Source organism: Sparus aurata, chromosome 1 (assembly GCF_900880675.1).
Source record: "Sparus aurata chromosome 1, fSpaAur1.1, whole genome shotgun sequence".
In the NCBI taxonomy this organism is placed as follows: Eukaryota; Metazoa; Chordata; class Actinopteri; order Spariformes; family Sparidae; genus Sparus; species Sparus aurata.
In genome coordinates this window covers 35,863,425-35,890,888 of record NC_044187.1, presented here as the reverse complement: position 1 = coordinate 35,890,888, position 27,464 = coordinate 35,863,425, and the positions used below count along the sequence as shown (strand labels likewise).

Genomic DNA, 27,464 nt, shown 5'->3' with positions numbered 1-27,464 from the left:
GGTATGGGCTTATGAAGTAATGTTGTAATCACTACTGAGTAGTCAGTGGTTGGAACAGGAACATGTTGGCATTGCTGTTTCTGTGATCCCATCACAAGACTGTCTCTAGTTTGTTCCTCTCAGTGATTTGTTATTAAATCTTGTACTGATAATTCAAATTATTATTGTTACACACACTCTACTGTACATTACCACTCCTCCATATTACAGAACATGACTCCGCTTTTTCATCCTGTTTCAATATATTTGTCATTATTCATAACATAAATGATGATTTAGGTTCAGTTGCAGTCCCATAATCAGTAGTCTCTCTTAGATATGTGTTACCAGAGAACAAACATATACAGGTAATGGTAGTAAAGTGCTGCATGACCTGCTGTTAAAGAAAAGTTGATTTCCCCATGAGTCCAGGCGGGAGATGACCAGCGCTTGGACCAGGAGTTGTGTTGCGTCTTTTGTTAGGAAAATCCAGATCCTTTGGATGTTGTAGAGGGCAAATCTGCAGGATCGGGCCACAGCAGTGATGTTGGGGGCGCAGGACAGTCTGTTGTTGAGGAATACGCCCAAGTTCCTCGCCGTCGACGAAGGCGAGGTCGTGATGACCTCGACAGTGAATGACAGGTCCATGTGAAGGCAGTCTTTCCACGGATGAAGAGAAGTTTAGTTGGGTGTTGTCTGCATAACATTGGTAAAATAACCATATGATGTGATTGCGAGCCTAGTAATCTAGTGTATAGTGAAAACAGAAGCAGTTCTAATACTGAGCCTTGAAGGACACCAGTTTCCAGAAACCATGGTTTGGACAAGGAGCCGTTCCATGTGACCTAAAAGGTGCGATTTGTCAGGTATGATGTAAACCAACTCAGAGCAGAGTCAGTGATGCCAAGTTCAGCCAGAGTGGAGAGAAGGATTTGGTGGTTGACTGTATCAAACGCAGAGGATAAGTCAAATAGAATGAGGGCTGATGAGTGGGACAAGGCTCTGGCGGCACCAAGTGACTCAGTCACCGTGAGGAGGGCCGTCTCAGTGGAGTGAGCAGCCCTGAAGTCTGACTGATCAGGGTCAAGGAGGTCGTTTTGTGAAAGATAGGAGGACAGTTGGTTGTAGACTGCGTGTTCCAGGGTTTTAGAGAGGAATGAAAGAAGAGATACAGGTCTGTAGTTTTGGATGTCAGCTTAGTCTAGGGTGGGTTTCTTTAGAAGTGGCTTTACTGTGGCTGTCTTGAAAGGAGCTGCAATAATGCTTGAAGTGAGGGAGGAGGTTATCATGGTGGTGATGTCGTAAGATATGTCTTGGAAAAGGGAGGAAGGAATCGGGTCCAGGGAACAGGAAGTGGCACAGTTAGACGTCACTAGTGTGAGAACATCTTCAGAGGAGAGAGGGCTGAAGCAGGTAAGGCCATCAGAGGTGAGGTTCTTTGGAGGTGCTTTCTGGTTGGGCGTAGTAGTAAATGAGCTGATGGCTTTAACTTACTTGGTAAAGTAAGTTAACAAGTCATCAGCAGTGAGGGGTGAGGACGGAAGAGAAAAAGGATACTAGTTTCCTGGGGTTGGAGGCAGAGGAGTTGATATTTGACAGGTAGAAGGCAGATTTGGCTGCTGAGACCGTTGAGGTGAAGTCAGAGAGGAGGTGGTGGTAGTGAGCAGGGTCATAATGATGATGATGTGATTTCCTCCATTTTCTCTCTGCTGCTCTCGCTGGTTCATATATTGGTGGAGAGGTATGTCCTTTCATGGAGGCACAAAATGTACAAACTTGTACCATCAGTCTCTGCGGTGTGCTCAAGTGTAGTATTTTGGTAAAGGCATGGACAAGAAGCGATGCATCGGTCGGCCTTCATCGCAGCTAGTTCTTTGATGCCAGTTTGATGTGTCAGGGCCTTTAGACTCAATATATTTATTTTGACCAGGTCTCCCATGAATTACTAAATGTATGATTCAGTAATTTAGTTTCAGCATTCCTTACTAGAATGCTGATGGAACATGGCCTTGATAGAGCTGTTAGACCTTCATGTCCACAGATAAAGTCGACAGAGAAAAATAAATACAAATAAATGAAGTATAAATAAAATATGCAATATATCTTTCTTTTAACAGGATTTGTTGTTGAAGCAATATAAAGCAATAACTCCTTGGTTTTACAATCAATTAACCCACAAAATGTTATATCACAAAAGGTTATCAAGAAATGTGACATTTGCAGCCAAATGAATTATTATTCTTTTTTAATTTCATAGTAAATATAATGTGCTTCTTTATTTGGTGTTGGCATCTGTACTGTTTTCAGCTACCTCACTGCAGGGAGGACAGAGGGCAGGGCCAGCTACAGATCAGAACCCCTGGTTCAGGGATGAATTCAGTGTCTTGCTCAAGGACACCTCCTCCTGGTAAATGATGGTCTCTGAGCAGCAGGCCACCCTGTCCATGAAGTCAACTCCCTACAGCTGTGAGATAAGTGTGTGAAACATTAAATGTACTGGTTCCATTTTAGTGCAGTGCCCCTCCAAGTCTTGAAATACATTTTACTTGGATGTTGATTGATTTGAAGAATCCCATCAGATTTATCGTTAAAATGGATTAATAATTTCCACTCCATTAGTAAGCTATGGTAATTGATAAATGGCAGCATCGCAAGAAATGACAAGTTTCATTCACTTTCATTAAAATCTCATTACACGTCTCTCTTTGAAACAATTCAATTTTGGCACATGTTGATCTGTATTTAGAGTTTTTTCTTGCTTGGTCACAGCCCTTAGGGTAGAGAGGGAAGGAAAACATGGCCAATATAGGGCAGTGGTTCCCAATTTTTTTTGTTAATCCTGAGCCATTAAAGGAATAGTACATTTAGCACATTTGTTTGTTCGTCTTAATTATGAGAGTTAGATGAGAAGACTGATGTTTCTACATTATTCAGCAAGCAACAGGTTGACTAAGTAAAAAATGTAAGTTACAACGTACTTCGGCAAATAAAATACCACACAACATGGGTGCAATAATAAGCTCATCATTGCAAACTAATACAAACAAAATGCAATAAGAAACTGTGACGGTACCCATAGATTCCTGAAGTGCCAAAATGAAGCTGAAAGAGGGTGGTACCGGCCGTCGCCATCTTTGCAGTATCTAGTGACTCAAACAATGGCAGGGTTTGAGCTTAAGTGTGTCGAGTTAGCTAAACAACCCCACCTGCCTGAATGATACCAAGCTAGCTAAAACTTAAAAACTGTGTTAAGAGAAGCAAATTTAGCCTCACACTATTCATGTGAGATGGAATCATTGATGTTTATTTGAAATAATCCAATGAGTCTGACTCTCTACACATGAACACGAGCATTAAGAACATTGTTTGTGTACACAGAGTTTACTAAAAAGAAGGTTCTGTACATGTGCTGTATATAACTTGACAGCCGGATAAACTTCTTCCTAACGTCTGAGACTCTGCAGACTCAGTTGCCTCGTCCACAGGTTTTTTGACACTGCATGGAAAACCTTAAACTGAAATACTGCATTTTAGATGTACAACTATATACAATGTAAATGCACCAATGAGCCACAACATTAAAACCACTGACAGCAGATGTGAATAACATTGATCTTCTCATCACCATGCGATGTTCTGCTCAGAAAACCGAACCACTCATCCAAACACTGTTGTGGACCAATTACACCCCCTCCTCACAACAACACTGCCTGATGGCAGTGGCCCCCCAGCAGGACAATGTAACCTGCCACACCGCAAACACTGCTCAGGAACAGCTTGAGGGACACAGTAAAGGGCCCAAGGTGTTGACCATGCCTCCAAATTCCCCAGATCCCAATCTGATAGAACATCTGTAAGATGTACTGGAGCAGGTCTGATCCATGGAGGTGCCAACTCCCAACATACAGGACCCGGAGGATCCACTATAAAACACCCTGGTGCCATACAGCACAGGACATTCTCAGAGGTCTTAAGTCCATGTGTTGACAGGTCAGAGCTGTTTTGGCTGCAAAAAGGGAACCTGTACATAATGTGTATATTTTTCATGTATTTTTTACATTTACGTCTTCCTACGAACATTCAATAGTAGTAACTTAAGTAGTAAATATTTACTGTCAAACTTAGCAGAATGTAACATTGCTCTCAAAACAATCAACTGTAATCCTAGATAACCATAAAAAACATCCCATACCCATGATGCTTCCAACGGGTTAAGATGTATGCAAATGTGTTGCAGATTGTTTAACAGAACACATTATATAAATCATTACATAGTTTGTGTTTTGTGACACATTCATGCTGTAACCATTTTGGCTGGTTGACAAGAGAGCACACAAAGGTCTAAGACATTCAGACCTGATTTCAACCAGTTCTCACAGAGATATTAAGAGTGAAATCCCTGCAGGTGCTCACTGGAAAAAAAAAAAGTGTCTCTGGTTGCTCTGTTGCTTTTGTATGACTTTTTTTTATGCTGATATGATTGGCAATGTGTTGAGTCCCCTGAGTATTCTCTGATGGGCAATTGATGGGCAGTCAAGTTGATGGACAAGGACACAACATGCAAGTTCATTAATGAGAAACCCTGCTGCACTGTGGCATACAAACAAACACTCATTCATATATACATAGCTCTCTCTCTTACACCCACAACACACACACATGCACACCACCTTCCATCCTTGATGGAATGGCGCATTAAGTCCTTGACGCTCGCAGCACTGTATCCCAGCACTCACTCCCCTCACTCTCTCTCATACGCCTCAAGGCGCTGCTTTACTTCCCCTTAGGAGTGGTGCAACTCCCTGCCAATTCTTCCCAATCCATCAGTGAGTGTCCTGCCCCCCAGGGGCTCCTCGTGCACCAGCGCCGTGTTTTTTTTCTCTCTCTTTTCCCACACTGGTAGACTGACCGGGTGTTCTTACAGTGAAGGAGCTGCTTCTGCTTTACATTATGTTTGGTGTCATGGTGAGATATTAGCATGTTGTTGATGTACAAACTATACTGACAGAATCCACAAAGCCAAAAATATAACTGAAAGAATGTGTTATTCTTAACTTAACCTTATTGAACCACTGTATTAAGTCTGTTGCAGTATTTTAGCCTCAGAAATCCCTAGGTGACAGTGTGGTTAGCATGTTTTTTGGTAATGTAGTTAAATGCCACAGGACTTTCTGAACAGAATGATGAAAAAAAGACAAAAAAAAAAAACAAAACTCACGTTTGAATGTTGAATTCTACAAAGAGTGCGCTGCACATTATAAGGCCATTTGTTATTTTTATGTGAACAAGCAACCCAGTCTCCAGAATAAATGACAGCGGTAAACATTTCTGCAAACACCAGATACTTTAACATTTGTACAAGTCATTGGAGACAAGGCTGCCAAGCCAGTGCAGTTTGAGTCTGTGTTTAAGCATTTAAGTGTGAAACCACACTATTTTTAAGGAGACCTCAAGTAAATTTCCAGCCGTTTTGTGGCGACAAAACCAGATGTTTTTCAGTAGAGCTCAGGCCATCTCCAGCTGTTGTAGCCAAGCATGATGTTTTCTTAACCCTGACCAAATATTTTTCTGTGCCTAAACCTAACCTAACCAAACCATACGCACAGCATTGAGACAAGAAAAGAAAAAAAAAAAAAACATAGAGAAACATTACGTTTTATCTTATCTGTGGTTTTGCTGATAGTATGTTAGCGGCATTCATTCTGGCATCCGGGGTCATGAAAATTCAGCTGTATTATTTATCCATTCAACAACTGTGTCACTATTGATAAATATAAGATGTCACTGTTTATACTGGTAAATTCAATAGAAAACTGCGGGGAAAAAAGTATGAATTATAGCATATTTGAAAGATGGCATATTTGCCGTTATGTTATATTTATTTTATATATTTATATATACATTTATATATGTGTAAACACTTTTTGCGTTGCTAAAATATAAAGAATTTCTAGAATAGGAGAAGGCTCAGCACCACGGACAGCTCCTCTCTCCCTTTCTCTCTCTCTCGCTCTCACCCCCCTCCCTCTCTCTCTCTCTCTCCCTCTCTCAGTCTCTCTCTCTCTCTCTCTCTCTGTCTGTGTCTCTCTCTCTAACTGTCTCTTCCGGGCGCACACTCGGCAGCTGGCTGCGATACAGCTCCTCCCTCCTGTGTGGTGGCTTTCCCGACCAGAGATCCTTGGACGTGAACAGTTTCGCTGAAGAGCACTTTTATCCCCCCCAAACAACCAGGCGGACAATCGAGTCGTCAGTTATTCCATATCGACCTGAGCGAAGGGAGTTTAGGTGTCGGATAAGGTCTCCAACGGTCCTTCACCCCTAAAATCTCTGTCAGCGATGGAGACTTGGGCTGGCTTCTGCCCAGGTTTGCACTTATCTCTGAGTATCTGGCTGATGATAGCCGCTCATACCCTGCAAAATACCAAGGCGGAGATAACTTGCGCATCTTGCCCGTCGCCAGTTCAACTTCACCTGGAGAATTTGCAGCTGGGGATGCGCGCTGAACCGACGGAGCAACCGAGCACTCTGAAAAGCATCCGAGTAGAGTTTAGGGAACTCGGGGTTACCGACCAAATTAATGGAGTGGACGACGAGCACGAGACAGGCGTTTCTGTCGAGGATGTCCCCCAGTTGCCTCAAGATATCAGTTTGGATGGAGTTAGTGCAAAGGGAGATGCACCAGGGTCCAATGAGGAATGTCACCAAGGCAGTGATAATGCAGGGGACCCCGAGCAGGGTGAGGATGCTGCGCTCCAGAGGGCGAAAAGAAGCGGTCCTGAGTTTGCTGAGTTCGGCGTGAACGGGTGGACCGGCGTGACCGGCATGGATGCGGACGCTTCCGAGGATCGGGGCTCGTTGTTGGACGCACACAGGCAGGGAAGGTCCGAGTTCAGATGGAACAGGGACGAAGGGAGAGGGAATAACCGGCAGGGTGAGCCACGGCTCACCAGCAGCACCTTCGCTCTGACGGGGGACTCTGCGCATAACCACGCGGTGGTCTACTGGTCAGGGCAAAACAGCAGCGTGAGTAACCATTAATTGTTTTTAAAGATATTGTTCGCTCCACACAATCTCTTCCATTTCACATGAACTCTTGGCTGAGAGTGGCATATTTCTACCAGCTGGGAGCACACACTCCGTGACGCACAGAGCAGAGACTCGGTGCTCTGTCGTGCCGCTGAGTTGTGGTTCACTGTTAACAGGTGCACTGGAAACTACAGATGCGCACCGACGCACACTGTTCCCTAAATGCCAGACTTGTGCAGCGACTGTGAATTGTATTCGGCCGCGACCTTTGACTCACCCAGCAATTACGCACGAAACTCCTCTCGGTGTGAGCATTCCTTGTGCTATTTTTATGACATTACCCGAACATGTCCACTGCCCTTTTTTATGCACGGTCTGTAAGTCGAGCATTTTGAGGTTATTTCGTGATTTATTGCCCCAGTGTTGGAAAAAAAATATATATTTATGATTTATTTGCAGCAAATTTGAGATATGCTTATGCATGATTCATTCCTCCCAGATGACGCGGGGCTTTTCATCCAAACTAATTGATTGGGGAAGTAGGGAGTCATAAATTATTGCTAAATCTCAAATAAGGCCTTAAATTCTTTAGATTGTTAAATTTCTTCTCTGTATGACTGCTCATGCGTCCCTGGAATTTTTAGATCTACTGAACTGGATACCTGAAAACGAGTGAATTAAATTGGTTTCTATGACTGTCTTTCTCTCTCTCTCTCTCTCTTTTCAAATAAAAAGGTGACTAGCAGTGAGGTGTAATACAGTATTTATATTGCAAATAAAAAGTAGTCAGCATTTCAATGCATTTCAACAGTCTTTCCAAAGGGGGGTGTTCAGTGTTTGATGTTTGGGTCTCAGCCCCATCTGCATTAGTTCTAAAGAGGAGATATGATGTAGGCTCATGGCAGTACCGACATACAAGTGAGAAAGTGAGGTAAACATTTATTTATTTATTTATTTATTTATTTTTTTTGTAATTCTCACCACTCAATTTATCATTCAAAATCGTTTAATGTCATTCAAACATTTATTTACCACATTTCTGAAACAACATTCAAAAAGAATACTAGATGTTCAACTTAGGACTCATAAATCATCAAAATTATCCATTTATTATTATTACTGCTATTAAAGTTATCTTAATGAAAATAAGTTGCCTTACTCTGTGGGTGGGAAAGGACAACATGCATCTTTTAAATGGCACAACTTAACTGTCCACCTCAAACACAGGAGCAACCTGGTGCTTTAACCTGCCATAAAGTTCTACTAATTTGTCTTTTAAATGACACCGACCATATTCATGCCCTTTCTGCTATGAATGGGATGGAAATCCGGCCTCTCTTGCACAAGGGGACCCTCATAGGAAGAGAATAATGAGACAAAATGAATCAAAGTAATTTACACAACCATGTAAGCTCACATGGAGCCGATGGGCTCTTCTTTGTGCTTTCACAGGCTTAATTTGTTGTTGTGGCTGCTCCCCACGCTTTATTCCATTTGAAAAAAAATCCCACATATTCAGTCTTGTCTGAGCTGATTATGACACGGTGCATGAACTTGTTTTTTAACCCGCAGTGAAGACTGAGGCGCTGTGCGGGGAACATGTTTGTGCATGTGTGCGTAGTTGTGTATGTGTGACTGTATGAGTTAGTGCTGGATGGAGAGGATGAGGAGGTTATTGAATACCGCTACCCTTCAGCTTTAAATCTTTAACAATTATCTAGAAGACCAAGGCCTCTTTTTTAACGAACGAACGAAGAGAAAGCCAGGCGTGGCCTCACAAGCGGGGATATGCCACTTAATCTTCATTTGCCACTGGTGCTTGTTCTGGTGATGAATGGAGTGGTAGGTCAAAGAAATTGAGCTTAAAGTTCTCTAACTTGACTGCAGTAGTAGTCAAGTTAGAGAATGACCATCTCAATCTTGACTGTATATTCACTGCCCCGTGAACATTTTGTGGATTTCATTTTTCACCTGACTGGACTTCAGAGACTGCCCTCAAATGTGGCAGCCTGGTCAGTGGCCCTAAGCTTCAAACTATGACGCTCTGCCTACCCATCTACTGTCAGTTTTGCACAAGAAGCACAGTTACTTAGCAATCATATAATATACAGTTTTCTGTTTTCATATCATGACATACAGATTTATTACATTTGGACTTTGTTAAGCTTAGGAAAAGATTGTTCTTTAAAATAAACTGAATTTAGTCTTTTAACGTAAGTGACATATCTCATATCACACAAGGTCAGTGGTGTAACCACGTCACACTAGTACCTCACAAATGTAGGTCACGTAAACTATGTCATATGCGTAACTTTCTTTCTTCTTTCTGCAAAATACATTAAAACAAAATCACTCCTGGCTATTGGGCATAAACAGGACACAAACCCTATTCTGCGGAAGGAAAGTAGAGCAACTAACCAGGTTGCTGTATTTCATTGGGAGTGTGAACAGGCTGACACTTCAAAGCACCTGAGGCGTCTTTATGATTTGGTGGTTAGGACCTACACCGTAGAACAAAATACCCCCGGTTCTATAACAGCTAGGAGCATACGTTGTACAGCAAACCCTCCCAGTGTCTCCTGCCTGTTTCAACGCTTCAACTTATCTCCAATGAAAGCAAAAAATGCAAAACAATATATAAATAAAGCAAATGATGATGCAACATTAGCATGACAGTGTTATTATGCTGCAAACATCTTAAGAAGGAAAAATATATTTCCACCCAGTCTCAATAGTCAACACTGGATCTTTTCACCTTGACCACAGCATTACCTGAAACGTACAATTTTCTGGGTCTTCAACAGGCGGCTCGCAACCCCATTTTATTTATTTTTTTTGTCAAAGATTAATTTAAAAAAAAGCAAGGTAACCTAAACATAACCTCAATTTATGTCAGTACCTAATCATATATGAAGTATTGAAACAAATTTGGCCAGTTATCTGTATCATTATCCTAGGTGTAAGGATATTCTTCTGAGCCACAATGTTTTGTAAGGTTTCTCAGTCTGATATACTCTACACCTCAGAAACACATTTCAGAAGCTGAGGCTAATGTGCCTAACACATAGCCATGTAGCCATGCTACAAGTGCTGCTGACTTTTTTTTTAACATGTTACTATAGCTCATTCTACACGTGATTGTACATCCAGCTGAATATCCATTATTATTTTATACAATATACAGTAAGTAGTAGAGGGTTCCTGCTCTGTCTCTCTATCAGCTTAAAGGCCCCCACACACCGCCCAGACGTCCAACTGCCTTATCCGACCACTCCGTTGCCTCTTGTCTGACCCGTTCGGCAGAAAAGTGGCATTGAACACACCGCTTCGACGTGCTGCCTACGCCACAGTAGCGTGTACGTTCTGCGCTTGCGCGAGATGCAATAAGCGGGTGGGGCTTGTGTTGTAAGTTGTAAACGAGAACCTTATGCACTCAACTCTCTCTACTTTCGATCAAAACGAAACTTAACTATTTCCGATAAAAAAAACAGCTGCATACTAAACATGCAGCGAGGCATTACCAAACTTACACAAATTAATTCGTCCTGAACGGACGTAACAACTAGTCTGATGCCACTACTGCAAAACATGAAAACGGGGAATGACGGAACGGAGTGCATAGAAAAACACACAGCGCACACAGTATTCCGTCCCTCCCACACACCGCGCTGATTCGCCAGCACACCGCCAATCAGAACGGCCATTCAGCTGGCACACAACCAATCAGAGGATCCAATGGCTCAGACGTCCGACGGCCCTCCTCCTCAGACTTCGCATGCACAGTCGGATCCGACAACGTCCGCGCGGCTCCGAAAGCTTCCGAAGCAGCTGAACACACCAAACATATTAGTTCCCGACCTCGTCCGAGTCTCTCCAAACGCTTCAGACGTCCAACGGTTGGGCTGGTGTGTTCCTGCCTTAAGAGGTCTGTGGCCTAAAATATAAGGACAACCTCTGATATAATTCTTATTTTAAAAGTATCCCTCACTGAGATGTTATTTTGAACACGATGACGCTTGTTTGATGATTGTATTTTTTTTCCTGTAACCTACAGGAAAAAAGACTTAACATTGGTTTATTTTTAACTATGACTACGATCTTACACAAACCTTAACGATAAAGTCCTTGACAACAACTCCCCCAAGACCCAGCACTTTTTTTCAACCATAACCATGATTGTTCGCTGACCTTAACCAAGTAGCCGCCTCTTGTGTCAAAGTGGAACACTGGAGGACACTACTTTGTAAAGGTTAGAGATGACAGTATCTCATCTGCTAGCCTTAAGTCTGTGTTTGTTTCTTTTAACTTTGAGCCCAATGTTCCCCTCATCTTGACCATAACAACAATTGTCCAGTCTTAAGCAATTACCGCATAGTTTCCAGTGTTGTTTGCATCCTGTTTTCTACCAACAGTCGACTTTGGTTTGTGAACATTTGGTGGCTCAAACTCAAATTATCTTGGGGCCACTGCCAGTATTGTCCTCTTGTCAGAGGGCCACTACAGCATTTTAGTACTACAAGTAGGTGCAATATTTTAGTTTTTTTCATTTTCCCTTTATTAACATAATAATAAAAAAAATGCAAACAGCAGCTTGTATAGATTTTTATCATTAGTTTTTAACAGTCAATGCACATCTTTTTTCCCTACTCTTGAATTACTTACTGAAACCTTGCGCTGAACAAACAAATGGCCAGACACCTGGCAGCACCTTTAGCTCATATTTTCTTCATATTTAACAAGAAAAATGAGACGACAGAAGTAACTGTATGCACACTAGTCTTTAACATTGCAAAACTCATTTCCTAATAAGTAACTAATTTAAACCTTGCGCTTGGCTTGCTGTGGTAGTCTTTTATTACAACGTTAGAATGTGGGTTGGGCTTGCACCCTTAATATTACTTGGCAACTGCCCCGACCTTGGTTTAGCTTTTTAATTTTTATTGTATTGGTGATAACGTTTACCAAACAAAAAATGCACGCAGAACAGAACAACAACAACAACAATAAACAACGAGGAAGACAAAATGGTCAAACACGGTCAGATAATACGGACAATAACATTATATAACAATGTCATAACAGTGTATGTGAATTAAGTGTGTTTAAGTATGTTTGGATATGTGTAAGAGTGGCAGTGACGTGTTTCTAATGCATGCAGTCCGGAGTATGGCTTCTGAGTGGTGGGGACATTAAAGGTGAAAAGGGGTGAGAGACAAAGAGAGAGAGAGAGAGAAAAGAAGGAGAAAGATAAAAAAGCATGTATATATATATATATATATATATATATATATATATATATATATATTTATTACACATACACATACATACTGTACGTACATACATATACACATACATACACACATGGTTGTGCTTTTTAATAAATCAATAGTCCAATGACAGACGTTACAACCGACGGCGTCTATTGGGTCTGGCAACAGAGTTTGCAACGTGACAGGTGTCATATTTAACATTTAGCGTGGAGAGAGTTAGGAGAGCTGATTGACAAGACGATGGCAGAGGATTGTTGTCAAAGCGAAAGGGTAACGCGCCTGTTTGGCAATATGTCGGATTTCAACTCATAACAAGTAATCTCATCATATTAATGAGGGAAAAGGAGTTGCTACCGCTCTGATAAGTCAGATGTGTGCATCCTGTCACCTGCATCTGTTCATCAAACAGCTCCTTCCTGTCCATTACTCCCACAGACTGAATAAAACTACTCCCAGACATATTTAAAATTGATCCGCTGTCCACAAATGTCAAAAAATGACTGCTGTTTTACTCTGTAGATGAATTTTGATGAAAATGACCCAGGGTCAGCAGTTTAAGATCCTTGGTTTACACCATGTATGCATTTTTTCACCAACCTCAACCAAGCAATTCTCTTTTTAACCATCGCCACAAATGTTCCCTGTCCACAGCCAAGCCAGCCATCCGTCAGAAAATGCCCACATAAGTCAGTTTTAGAAGGCAATGACAACGCTTAGGTTGGGGAACTTGTTGGTACTATTTCAATTGGTAGTAAGTTACCCATCTGGAATAATTGAAAGACTTATTGCATGGTGGCAGTTATTTGCCCTGTTCCACTGAGCTTAAATTTGAATACTGAACTCCCCGTGATCAACCATTTCATTCTTCTGGACTAGATGGCCAAGATATAAACGTTAATGAATCTCAGCAGGCTGACTGGTATGCTGTTTTTTTTTTGTTTTTTTTTTAATTGGTTGTGACATCCACCATAAACCTCTTTGGTCTAGAGATTTTTTCTATCAGTCCTATTTCAGCCAGATTGGCTGGCTGTGTCTTGTACTGTGACTACCTCTGGGAGACTTTGACGCTGCTGTGGGTTCCCTGTAGGGGAATGGTGTGTCCTTTGAGGCATGTACACAAGGCTAATGCACTCTCACTTTCTCTCTGTACCTGTCCAACTTGCTGTCTCTGCGCCTGCTGCCCTACCTCTCTCTGTCTGTTGTTGTATGTGTCTTCATGTCTTGTGCTTCAGGGTCACACAGGTTCTGTCGAAGCCCTAACCTTAGATATCAACCGAGAACGTAGAGGTAGCAATGTTGAGACAAACTGTCATTTATTATATTCATAGGCATAATTTCAATGAAGCATACCTTCAGCAAAGTGACAAGTTTGTTCCTGAAGTATCTTCGAGGCTGTGCAACCCCCCCCAACCTGAGCAGACATGAGCATAATGGCATTGTGACTGACAGCTTGAACACAAAATGGATAGCTTGGGCCGTGCCTTTTATAGTGTGATCTTTGAACATTCATCTCTTCTAAGGGAACCTTGAGATTTCCTCCTGACAGCATAATCACAATGAATTTGTTCCCCTAAGAAAACTGTGACCATAAACATCAGCATATTTAGTCTGTAACTCTGGACCAGGCATCGGCTTGTCGTCCAATGAACATTATACGTATGTACACTCTTAGAGGTTTTTTTCACCAACTACAGCACAAGGCGCCGTCTTTGATGTCCCTTCATCTGTTCTGTCTGTAAGAGTTGTCAGCTATGAGGGAAAATTAACATAAGACGGCTTGAGTATAGGCTAGAGTCGAGTGGTCTTTAAAGTCTTTAAAGTGAGAACACATGCAGCGACAGGTCAGCCGTATCTGGCGAGTCATAAATAGAGCTGTGTGTGTTTGAAATTCCCAAATCCCTTTTGAGAACACATGCCGACTCTCATGGGCAATATGTGGAGGGGAAAAAAGTCATGCTGCACAAGCACACACATTTCAGGCATGTAAAGCAAATACAATACTCACATTTTTGCAGGATTCTTTTTGAAACAGGAGTTTCAAAAAGGATTTCGGACTCTTTCTATTTGTGAAAGAGTCCGAAATCCGGCAAAAATGCTGTTGTAGAACACTTGATCCACCCGACTTGCTGCTATTTGCATGTTGTTGTCATTACATGCACCATCCATAGTGTAGAAAAAGGCCAGAGAACCAGCGACAAGGACAGAGCCGTGTGTAGCATTTCCAACTGTGGTCTCTGCAGCGAGGGGGTATGATTTAGGATGTAGAGGCAGGTCTTGTTCCGGCAAACTTTCCATCAACCCATCTCACCCCTCAGCCTAAATTACTGATGGTAATACATTATAAAGTTGTTTCTTTTCTTCTCTCTCCAGCTACCCTGGTGGCCCTCTGTTCTGAAAGAAGAAAGAGGGGATAAAAATGAGAATATTATAAATAATGAAGCCCTTCCAGCGGGCCTTATCTCTTTGTCCCTGATCTCTCCTCCTCCTCCCCCCTCCTCTAATTAGTGTCTACAAATTTGTTTCCCATCTTTTGTTTTTTACAGTGAAAGTATGATGTCGTGGCGAGAAGCCATGTGTCTTGAAACATAAATGGAGAATCCGTTTTGACTGGCCTCCAGTGCTTTAACACTTGGCTGCGGTAACTGAACAGTCGGGGCTGGACTGAGGTTCTCTCTTGACCTCTTGATTCCGTGCAGTGTGGTTTCGAAAGCATGTTATGTCACCAAATGCTTACGCTGTATGTCTAAGCATTCAAAATTGCACGTGTAGGATTAGTCACATTTAGTTTTGTAGATTGTATTTGCTTTTCTGAAAATAAATTGTAGAGAAAATTTCAGCCTTGCAGAGTCAAAACCAACATTTCCCGACAAAGGTTTTTTTCTGGCGAGCAGCACTGCTCAAACACATGCACCCAAAATCACCCTAAGTGCAACAACGCAGTTTCATTCATTTCATTTGGGTTGGGTGCTTCTGAAATGTATGTATCAGACATGTTGTCATTGTAATGTGTATATCCTGTAAAATATAGTACATTGGTTGGCTGATATTGTGGGCAAAAATTGGCCTATCACAGATTTGTCGTGGATTTGTTGTGCAACACCAGCTGATATGAAAACAATTTTTCTGTTATAATTTAATTATAATTATTAATAATGATACTGTAGAAAATAAGATGCTTGGGGTCATTTCTAGTTATTAATTTCCCAATAAGTGTACAGTTTCAGTGCAGTTAAATCCTTTTAGAAAGAGTTTGTTGTTAAACGGAACAATTTCCTGTTTCACTCACATATCTTTATGTCTCAAGTGTTTGAAGATCACATTTAATTGATCTTTGCAAAAAGGCGTGAGTGAGTATCTATCAGACTCATTATAAAAATATCAGACTAACACATATGGCACTCAAAAATCCAGCTCTTCCCTTTCACCTGAAGTTAACTGGGTCAGCACAATTTGAGACAAAATTTATAACTCCTGTTAAAGGTCACCAGATGCACTTACACGTGTCACATAATGTTAAAACTCTCCTTAGCGCTCTGCACAGAAACGCTATCACATTAATGATGCCATTCAGAAAGCCATCCAATCAGAATGCATTGCACCTGCTGCTGCAGCATGCTGCTGATCTCTGATCACATCAGGCTGCTAAAAGCTTTGAAGGTACGAGCACGTGCGTGGTTGAAAACCAGCCGGTTGGACAAGAGGCTTTAAGGCTGCGTTCGCCAAACTTAATGGCCTCATTATGTTTCCTGTATGATTGCCACGTTGGCTGAGGCGCTGATGGAAGCCACCTCGCTACGACTTCAGAGAGTTGAGGATAATCATACGCTTGGCCACTGATCCTGTTCGGCAGTACAAGGGTGCTGACATTATATGTGTGCGAGAAAGAGTGTGGGGTCGGAAGAAGAGAGTGTGGAGAATATGTGTGTTAATTACATTGGTACACCCCAGTGTCAGATTTAATTTAGTTTCATTTCTATTCTATTAAATGCCTCTTCTCTATCTTGGGTACCCAGAGAATGCTGGGTACCACCTCGCCTGCTTCTTCCCATTGTCACCCTCTTGCTGGGCACAGTTTGAACACCTACAGATTGACTTAAGGAATATTGAGCTTTCAGTTTGAATCTTCCAAGTCCCAGAGGCACAGTGCATCTTGACCTTCTCCACCTTTTTTTTCAGAGCCAAGTGCGATACTTTGTAATGTTGATGTGATCTGCCATTTCCCAAACACAGGCAAGCCATGGAGAGCGGCCAGGCGATGAGCACGTAATGATGTCGGACCACAGTGAAGCGCTGGGCCGCATGCTGTGTCTCTCTCCCTGCCTTGCTCTCTATTTGCTTTTTGCTCCTTCTCCCTGTCCTCCTACAGCTGGCCCCGTCCCTCCCACGCATTGATATGCAGTGTATTCACTAGGTCACAAAATCATAGGGATCTGGAAACATACTTGTTCACATGCAAATAGGCAGACACAGAGTTCCATGTGCATGTAAAAAAAATTAATAACAGACAGACATGCACACACACACACACACACACACACACACACACGCCCTCAATCATTCTCAGTGTCACGTCTCACTCTCGGTTGGAGTGAGTGGTGTCGTGCCTGGAGGAGGTTGTCATTGATGGAGACTAGTGTTGACACATCTCACCCCGGGACCTGCAGTCAATTAACACATTGTCTAATTAAAGTGATCTACTGGCTTATCTATGAGAGATTGAAAGTGGCTGTAAAATGGGTCCACGCTGCATTAACTTTACAATCAGGTCTGCTTCTTTATTTCTATTTGGATTTTAATGCTAATAACCTGCTTAAACATCCTCCCGTTACCAAACAGATTGTGTAAGTGTCTTTCACTGATGCCAGTGGGAGATGGATGCTCATGATTTTGGATTTCTATTTCCTGTTAATGCCCCTCTCAAGCTGCCCAAAATACTTAAGCAGCCACCATACGTGACTGAACTCCTGACTGTCCGTAGTATGCGGCGTGGAACTCTGCTTGAAAAGTGCCCTTTAAATAAATCATCCCTCAACCAGCTATAAGTCATTTTCCTCCCCTCCAAGGTCTGCGCTCACTTCTTTTGAAAGGGGACTGCATTACATTTCTATCAAACACAGTAATTGTCTCTTATTTACCCAGCCTCCACGCTGAGCTGCTCTTAAAATTTTAATGACGCAATAAGAGTTGTTTGAACTGCTTGACAGGTAAGGTACTAATATAAGTCTGCCTTATAAAAGGCAGTGTGAGTGGTCATGGATATCGATGAATTATTAATCCCCATGCACTTTTATTGGTGTTTTCTGTGAGCGTGGAGCCTCCACTGGAACAGATCGTACAGTGCCTTCACATAATCCTGCTAAGAAAAAAGATAGTGTAATCTACAGAGCACGGTAGGACAATGTGAAGGTCCTGCTCAAGTTCCCTTTAGTTATTCGCTGCATTGAGGTGACACTAACACTGCATCCCTGAGGCCCCGGGTAAACACTCATAAAGGAATGCACTCATGGTTTTAAATGTAGAAACAAGTATATGATTTGCAATGCAATGTAATTAATACCTGCTTATGTAAATATAAGTGTTTAACCCTCTGAGGTCGATTGACGCGCCGGCGCGTCAAAATCACGTGACTAATTTCAGATGACGTAGCAGCGAGACGGAGCCTCTCTGCGTCTCTGTTCTGACTCTATATGTTAGAGCAACCTTCAAACTATATGCCAGTTTTTAAATCGTGTTGATAGGCCAAGTAAAACCGGAGTTACGATGTATTATGTACGCCACACTTTTTCGCTAGTGTTGCCGTCACGTTTGCTGCGCGTTTGGTGCAGGAAGAGACGGAAAAGAGATCGGACTTTCCTCACGAACGTGTCCGCAAGCAGGAAGTGCAAGCAAAAAAAACATGTTCCTATTGGTGGAAAAAGGCACCACACCAGCCAATCACAAAATTACATGGCAAATCACGTGATTTGGTTGCTAAGGGAGGGGGGAAGATTTAGAAGGGACGGGGCGGAAAAGTGAAAGCAGCAGTGCCAGTCAGAGAGGCAGCGACAGAGAACGCGAGTTTTGAGAGTTGGGAGATTTGTGACGTTTAGCGTGTTTGGAGTGCATAGTTACTGTGTTATGTAGTGTGTTTAGTGTGTAGTGGAGTCGTTTTTGTGTTTAATGAGTCAAAACAACAAGGAGAGTGCCGAATGTGGAGCAGGCAGTGCAGCTTTTCATTGAGCTGGAGGAGCTCAGGCAGACCTGAGCCTGGGGTGTTGGCTGCATTTAAATGTAAATAGTTACATATAACTTTGTAAATTTCAAAAACTTATGCACAGATTTAGCAAATAACAATTTATATTTGCATTATAAGTAATAAAAATGGTTCGTTGAGCATATTTGTGGTTTTCACAGTAAAAAAACTAACTTTTTCCTACTCGGATTTTATGTTTTTTTGTGATTTTAGGTCCATTGTGTTAATACAGTATGTCAAAATGAAAATATAACTGTACAGTCACACATGTGAGGTTGTGGTGAAAAGAATGACACCAAACAAGGCAAGGTAAATTGTTTTTAAGGTGAAATATAATGGTAAAATCAAAAATGGTCAAAAACGGCCAATTATACCCCAGACCCCAGAGGGTTAAGGTATAAGTTGCCTGATGATATATTTAACAGTACACGGTAAGACTTCAGGCTGTGGTGTTGGTGTATAAGACTGCATCATGATGAATGATGTTCCTAATATTTTGTTTACTTTAACAACAGCAATGAAAACATCATGTGACCTGATGTGGTGGTATGGTGGACAGCTACAGAACAAGTGAGTCAAATGGACTCTAAGTGGACTTGGGACTGCTGTTGAGTTGTCAAGCAGGGATTTTAAAAGGGTAACACTTTTACACATGTATTGGTTATATATGACATGAGGTAAAAAAAACGAGACCTTCCCCATCTCTCTTGGTTGCCTATACAAGCCTGTGGACCATTTGTTTAAATTGTTTAATGCTGCTGGACTTTTTATTTCCTTTTGAAGAAATGAGGGCAGACCTTCCACGACAGTCCAGAGGATCTGACTTTGTGTGCATTGTCTCGGTGCATTTCTCCACTCCGCTAACAAATGCAGTAATTACTAAAAGTATGAAACTGTAGGTTTCTTGACAATTGTGTATTCTTCTGCTGATGAAAACTGGACAATAAAACCAACAAGAGGAGAAGAAGAGGCAAACGAGTGGACGTTGTGTAGATTGTTTTAGTAGTAGACAGAAATTGCATTTTTCACAGCACTGTTGCTGTTATTATACTACAGGAGTTTCCATTTTTCTGCTCACTCTTTCAACAATCACAGGGAAAGTATCTGCCAAATAATATTTGTCTGATATGTTGGTACAGCTGATAACTGTTTTCGAGCGTGTTTGAGAGTTGGCACCTTGATCTAACAGACAACAAGCTGTTGCCACCTGTAATCGAGTTTGTGTAGCTAATGTACAGATGAAGGCCGTTGCTTTTCTGTTGCTGGCCAGTGTGTTTCTATCTGTAGAGATGGTAAGGGATGCATTTGTCATTTGCTGTTTGTTGCCAGGTTTGACTGCAAGATTCTGGAAATTAGACTGTACTTGTCTCTTGCTGTCGCATTTGTACTGATCAATGGCCAAGATGTGTGCTATGTGTGAATGTGAGGGTGTTTATGCATTTGTCTACATATTCTGTGTGCTTTAATGTGTGTTTCCACTAACGGATGTGAGCTGCAACTAACACATGAAAACCAAATGAAGCACAATGAATTAAGAGTCTTCAGCTTTGGCTAATTTAACCAAAGAGGCAAGGATCGGAGCTCAAGCTCGAAAAGTTCTGTCTTTATTCATTTCCCTGGTGGATAATTTGTTTGCTGCATCTAAATAAAAGTAGAAATCCATAACCCTGTAGGAAAAACATTCTGCAAATGGACATAATCACACACAGCAAACTCATAATGAAAAGAAAAAACCTTTACTTTATATTCACCTTGACTGTTAAATAACGTGTCTTTTTCTTGCTGCTGTAATAAAGTCGTCCCACAAGTGGCCCCACATACCTGTTTGTTCCTGCGCTTTAGTCTTTGTGTCTTGAGTTCGGTTGTCCTGAATACAAGCAATAATGTTGAGTAATGAGTGGTAACAGGCACGTTACTAAATAAATACCCCTCGTCTGACACTCTTTACGTGCTCCAGCTTGCAAGCCTCTTTTTGCCTGCATCAACAGCACAGTGATTTTCTGCATTGTGGCTCGTCGTGCTGAGAGCAGCACATAAAAGGCAGCATCATCGAGGGCTTGTTCTTTTTTAATGTAGAGCTTTATCACCTTTCTGTTGTAGTTGTAGTGAAGAGAGCCTCTTGAATATTCACTCGTATTGCTGTTTCATATTGAACAAAAGTGCATATAGTCATCCGGAACTTGACACCTCCTAGTACTTCTGCTTCCCCACAGAAGAAGCTTAAACCTTCTAAATCCCAATAATTCTCAGTGAAGGTAGCCACTGTGCTGCCCCAGTCCTGTCATAGAGAGACTGATGGTGGGCCTTTACAATCAATGTTGCTCAGTTTCATTCCTGGTCTGTCATATACCTTCAGGCTACAGTGAAAAATAAACAGCCACAGTGAGACTTTTTGGCTTCTGTATTTTCTAGTAGTTTAAGGACAATATAAACCTGAATATATTCATATTTTTGACAACTGAAACGAATCAAATGACTAAAATGTGAAGGGGGAAGCTTTTTAGCTTTTTTTAGCCAAGGGATCTCAAACTGGCACCCTCGGGTCACTGCCTCTGCGACTGGAGTTTGTAATCATAGGAGCCGTCGTCAGAGTGACTTTTTAAAAAAACAAAATGACGATGGTGACGGTGGACAAGTAGCGTAATCACTGTATGCCTGACCGCTGTGTAACACATAAAAACAAAAAAGATTTGTACTGTTAAAAACACTAATGTCCATTCAGATCTGTTTATATATTTTTTAAACATGAAGAAAATATCTTCTAGATATTGGCTGAAATGTCCAGTTTGAATTTCTCATAGTTTAGGCGCAATACATCTCACCAGGTTCTCCCCAGAAATTTTTAGTGTAGCCGCGCACTGTCTGTCCGGGGGGGGGGGGGGGGGGGTGCGCGAATGCTCGTCAACGTCAGTCCGGGGGGGGGGAGACACGGACAGACGGTCATCAACTCAGTCAGCCGGAAGCTCCTAGCCGTCAACCGGAGGACGGACGGACGGACGCTCATCACTGTCACGCGCGGAGTATGGCAGCGCTGACCTAGCGGTATAGCGGCGCAGCACCGCTGTTCCACCGTCTGGGGAGAACCCTGTATCAGATTATTTGGTTATATTTAAACCAAAGTATGTAAAAGTAGATATTTAAGGGAACCAGGAGAGATTTACCCCAGTTGATTTTATAACAAGATAATTTAATAATTGGGTAAAGACTTGTATATATTTGGGGTAAAGAGATGGAAATATCAGTGAAATAGAGTAATGGATCATCTGCATAATGATACATTTTGCGTTTTGTACCAGGTTTAGTAATCAGTGAAATTTTGGGTTGTGAGCGAGCAGCAGAGCCATCCCAAGTTCTTTCTGCATCATCAATAATCAGCAAGGGTAAACTGAGTTCTGACAGATGTGATTAAAGGGCAGTCACATCAGGAGTGGGTTCGGCTGTGTAGAGATGAGAGTAGAACAATGCAAAGATATCATTTATTTCATCTGGGTCAAAGGTGACGGGTCCTGGTGGACTCTCAATTGCACCAGTGGTAGGAAATGTACATTTACATCAGGACGCTTTTGTTGATGATGATGATGACCAGTACACCAGGAACAGTTTGGGGTTCAGTATCTTACCCAAGGACACTTGGGTGACATGCAGACTAGGGGAATCGAACCAGCAACATTCCGGTAACGAGACACTGGCTCTACCTCTGAGCAACAGCTGCCCAAAATAATTCCTCTTGTTTTAGCCTGGCAGCTAGAAGTGTTCTTGAGCTTTCACTTTGGTTGTAATATGTGACTTTAGTACCGTGGATTATGAATTCAGCCTTCATCTTAAGCAAACCATTTAATTCAAATTTCGAAACAAGAGAGTTGTGCCTGGTCAGAGAAGTGATGCTTCAGATGGAGTCTAGTGTCAGTATTTCACTTTCTAGCTGCGTGATTCTGAGGTTTCTGGATGCCTTTAAGTGCGACAAATGAGATGGATTCTCTTCTTATAAAGCGTTTGATAGTTTCCCAAAGTGTTTGGAGCGATTTTGCTGTCTCTGAATTAATTTCTAAGAATGTTTTAATATTATTTTTCAGTTGTGTCAAGAACTTTGAATTCTTGAGTAATAATGTAATGCCACCTGTGTGTATGAGTATGGGAGCTCTGCAGCAGTTGAACATGATATATCACTGGGGTGTGGTCTGATATTATAATATTCATTATATCAGTGGTGCTAATAAAAGTTCAAGTTCAAGTGAGGAAAAACAGTTATATAATATGCCTGGTGGGAAAAAAAGGGTATAATTCCTAGTCAATGGATTATAATGACACTGTGGGACAATGACGTGTACATCAGAAATAAATGTGTTAATGCCACGAAAAAATTCCTTGCTTTCAGTTAGTGTAACACATGTTGATTTGTCCAAATTTATGTCACACACCTGATTAAAGTCACCCCTGACTATAAGTTGATAGTCTGACAAGTCTAGAAGGATATAAGAAACCATAGAAGAGAACTTTGGGTCATGGACAAGACGTATGGCAAGACATATTTTTGCACTGTTGATTTTAATACAATATATGCTAGTCTTCCAGCATCAGCTTTACCTGAACTATCAATACTAACAGCTAGTTGGCTGTTGAATATAATAGCGACTCCTTTTGACCTAGCCACTGAAGAAGAGTAAGCAACACAACCTATTCTGAAATCTATGAATGCCATTGGATTTCTATGTATTTCCTGAATCAGAGCAATTGAAATTTGCTTACGTTTAAGAAATTCCAAATACTGCATTTAACCTGTGAGTTTAGAGCCCGGACATTCCACGACATCACGTTAAAGGGTTCATTTGTAATTGAGCTTGTGTAATCATGTACACAGAAGAATACCACATATAGCTTTCACACACCAAAAAAAAAAAAAGGGGTAAAACAGTCTCCATACAAACAGCAGGGCGTTGGCGACAAACACATTCCAACCAGAACAAAATATTCCATCCCCAAGAGATAAAAGGTTTCCTCTTAGGTTAGAAAGAAAAACAGATAGGTAATAATAAAAAACTATGACACACATGAGTCAGTATAGTTATCAGAAACAATTTAAGATAAAGGTTTATGAAATACAGTCTATGCCGACCTAGGCGCTGTGCCCATCATTTTTTTTTTTCTACACATGACTTAAAGTTAATGCAAATCAAAATGGAGCAGGTCTAAATTAATGACTGATTATAGGCCAATATCAAACCTCCCAGTTATAAGTAAAGTCATAGAAAAAGTTGTTTTTCAACAGCTGAACAATTACTTAATAATACATGGCTGTTTTGATGTCTTCCAATCAGGATTTCGACCACATCACAGCACTGAGACCACTCTTGTCAAGATCCTCAATGACATTCATTTAAACACAGACAGTGGCAAATTTTCCATCTTAGTATCACTGGATCTCAGTGCTGCGTCGACCACATTATACTACTGGACTGACTGGAAAACTGGGTGGGATTCTCTGGTACAGTACTAAATTGGTTTAAATCCTATCAAAATGATAGAGACTACTTTGTGTCTATTGGCAGCCACACCAAGACAATTATAAAGTCAGCAAGAATATATCCAGGATTAAAAGAATTATGTCTCGGCAGGATTTGGAAAAACTTGTCCACGCATTTATCTTCAGCAGACTCAACTACTGTAACGGTGTCTTTACAGGACTCTCTAAAATAATCCATCAGACAGCTGCAGCTGATTCAGAATGCTGCTGCTTGAGTCCTAACAAGAACCAGAAAAATTGGATCACATCACATCTTAGACCTTTACACTGGCTTCCTGCCTGTCAAATAATAGATTTCAATAGATCGTGGGGTGCTGCCCGCAGAGACTGGTCAAGTGTAGACACAAACTTGTCAGCATCTGCTGCGTTTTCAAAGAGATGTATCGTCCAGTTGTGTTTTTACTTTCAGGGTTGCTGGATATCTCAGAAACGGCGTAAACCTCTGTTAGCAATCTGTTTTCTCACTGTGTCAAAGGCTCTCCTCCTCTGGGCAGTTTCGTTGCTGCAGTCTGGGCGAAATCAGAAGCCTAGATGTTACGGACTGACCCTCGTTGTTGTCTTGTGTGTAGGTGCTGAGGAGAGGGCTCTGACTCTGTTGTGAATGTTCTCTGTGTCCTAGTAACTTAATAGTTGGTAGAAGAGCATCCAGGAAGGGCTGGCCTTACCCTGGGTGGTGTCTGGTATATTCCCGTTGAATTTCCATCCTCTCCCCCACAAGAGAGGAGGTTCACAACGGTAGATTTTGTTGCAGAAACCGAATGGCGGCCTATCCTCTATCTCGGCGAATGTTTAGCGGAGGCTTAGTGCATCATTCTGGAGGCTTCCCATGTCATGTTTAACTGCTCACATGTAAGTTGCCTCAGCTTGATGAATGATGTCCTGGCTAAGTTTAGTAACTGCCACTTTTCAGGATTCAGTCATAGTCTTTAATGCTTGAATTTTGCCGAAGAGCTTTTCCTCGACTGCCTCTCTCATGGCCAGCACAACGTTCTTGGTCAGCCCGTCCTCTTGCTCTTGTAACGCTGATAAATGCCGCAGTTGATGGATCCTCCTGCTGTCCACCTGTGTCAGGTGCTTCCTTTTTAGTTGCAGTATCTTTCTGAGATGCTTTAAGTCACACTACTTTTGAACCTTGAAACGTATAGTTGTAACAGCTATAATAGTTTCTGAACTGCAGGATATTTGATACGTTTTAGGACTTTTGAGACGGAGCTCAGGGCTACGCGTATGGACATTTTTTCAGGTGAGCATGGGCTGAACTTAGCCCAACACCAAATCTTCCATGTTGCTGAGAGGTGCATCCCCATCCACAATGATGTTTTTTGTTTTTTTTCAATTCTTTCCCCACGAGGTACAGAGGGCTCCCATTGACTCACACAGCATGTTGGTGATGGTGGCCATATGCCAGAGCCCTTTTAATTATCACACACTATCCCAGAGCTTGACCTTTTCACCGGGGAGATAAGCAGAATCACAACAGAAAAAAATGGACCAGACCTGTAAAATGCCAACGTCAGTGGGATAATATTCACTCTGGAAACACCCGGAATCATCACTACACACACAGTACCAGTGCAGTGATTTGACAATAAACTGCCGAGCATGTCTCAGATATGAGACATGGTGGGTATTTCATCATGTCTGTTCATCTTATGTCGCCTTCAATATGACAGTGCCTACAAGTGTCGTCTGGTTGACCACGGCTCTGTCTTTAACAATGGATATGTCATTGTGTAATCTTCAGAAGTAAGTCAGTTATATAAAAATGTATGAATTATAAATAATGCCCCATTTCCACCGTGTGGTCTGCCCAGACTCTGGCTGTATCAATTATCTTGAAGGGGACAGATCTCATTCCAGTGCCTGTCTGATTTTAAACATGACACAAAGTGTAAAGACATAATGGAATTTAAATGACTCAACTCAAATTGAAGCAATGATTTGTTGCGTGGAGAGCACTCTGTAGCAACTTTATTTTACGAGTTCTTTTCAGTTGAGCACATTCAATTCTGACTCACCTAGTAATTTGCTCAGCACATGCAGCTGTGCAGTGACCTATTATATTCATAATGTATCTATAAATTCAGCAATTCATAAGTGGACTAGTCCTCTTACTTCCGAACACATGGATACAGAATCTTTCTTGCTCGCGGTGTTTATCTTTCGAGGACGATATTCCACTGATAAGTGCTGGGAATATAAATGGGAAAGTGGAAGCTGTGTATGATTATTAACATTCGCTGAGGTAGGGCCACGAGTGAAGGCATCGCTACATCATCCAGACCAGTGAGATGGATGAGGGAAGGGGGGACCGAGGGAAACTAGGCCTTGTTGGGAACCCACAGAGTAGCACGCTGCTCTGAGAAAACCCAGCCCAGGTAATTATCACGTTGCGCCACTTAAATACAAATGAACATGCTTTTTCACAGCGGAGAGCAGTTTAATCAAGTGGATTTGTGTGCATCTGTTTGTATTTGTCTTTCCTCTGCTTGTTCCTGTACACTTTTTGTTTACTTGTGCCTCTTAATACTTCAGACCACCACATTTCCGGAAACTGAGTATAACATTTGCACTCGGTTGGTCATTTTTATGCGTAAGTGACTGTTCTGCGTTCTTGTCACACAAGTGTTCCTCTCAGTCCACCGCTGTGTTTCCCACCGGCAGTCTGGCACGGCATCCAGCCTGTAGCGAGGAGGCTGACTCTTCCTCTCACTCCCGTGGTCCCACATTTGCCGCCTGCCTGCCTGCCGGCTGCTCCTCAGGCAGTGCCTTTGTCCATCACTAGAGGGAGTGGGTAGCCTAAAGAATAATGAGGTGTAATATGAGCTGCAGGACAGGACAGAAGGAGAAGTGGAGCGAGAGGGACAGACCACTGATTATTCATTAGCCTGACTTTGGAGCTGTGGCCACATTGAGCCCTGTACGGCTCCGATAAGCATACTATCTAAAAGATGAATGTGCTGCATGTTGTATAAGTGTAGCTGGATTGATGCCACTGGACAAATCCTGCACATATGTCATGCTCTTTGGCAGATGAAAAGATTCTGTGATTGTGATAGAAATTAATAAATACGGAGTTCGCTCGGTGTCTTTTCTGTCTGTCTATGTTTGTGTGAGATGGGAGCAGGCAGGGGGGAGGCATCCAGAGTCAGAGAGATGGATGGAAACATGACAGGAGCAGACATCCGCTGAGTGATAAAGAGACACAGCCACGCTCTTGGACTCTCACAAAGCAGCGAGTTCGGTGCATGCTAAATATTACAGCGCATCTCCTGCAGCATCTCAAATCTCTTCCCTCCGCTGTTCCTCTGAAGCCCCGCTCGTCTCTCCCAGCTGCAGCCTGAGCCTGTTTGCTGCCCTTTCACAGCTCACTTGCCACACATGAAAATGTTTATGTGGCCCTAATTGAATTTAGAGCTACATGGTTTACCAGATA

At 42.0% G+C, this 27,464-nt stretch overlaps 1 protein-coding gene across 1 annotated transcript in view; it reads left to right on the top strand.

Annotated features, from left to right (window-relative positions):
- The first annotated feature begins 6,071 nt into the window (after positions 1-6,071).
- sorcs3a (sortilin related VPS10 domain containing receptor 3a) overlaps positions 6,072-27,464 on the top strand; it is a 265,841-nt gene continuing 244,448 nt past the window's right edge. Inside the window, exon 1 of the mRNA XM_030429062.1 lies at positions 6,072-7,002. Coding sequence (XP_030284922.1) covers positions 6,316-7,002 — 687 coding nt within the window. The 5' untranslated portion in view covers positions 6,072-6,315. The remainder of the gene's footprint in view (positions 7,003-27,464) is intronic.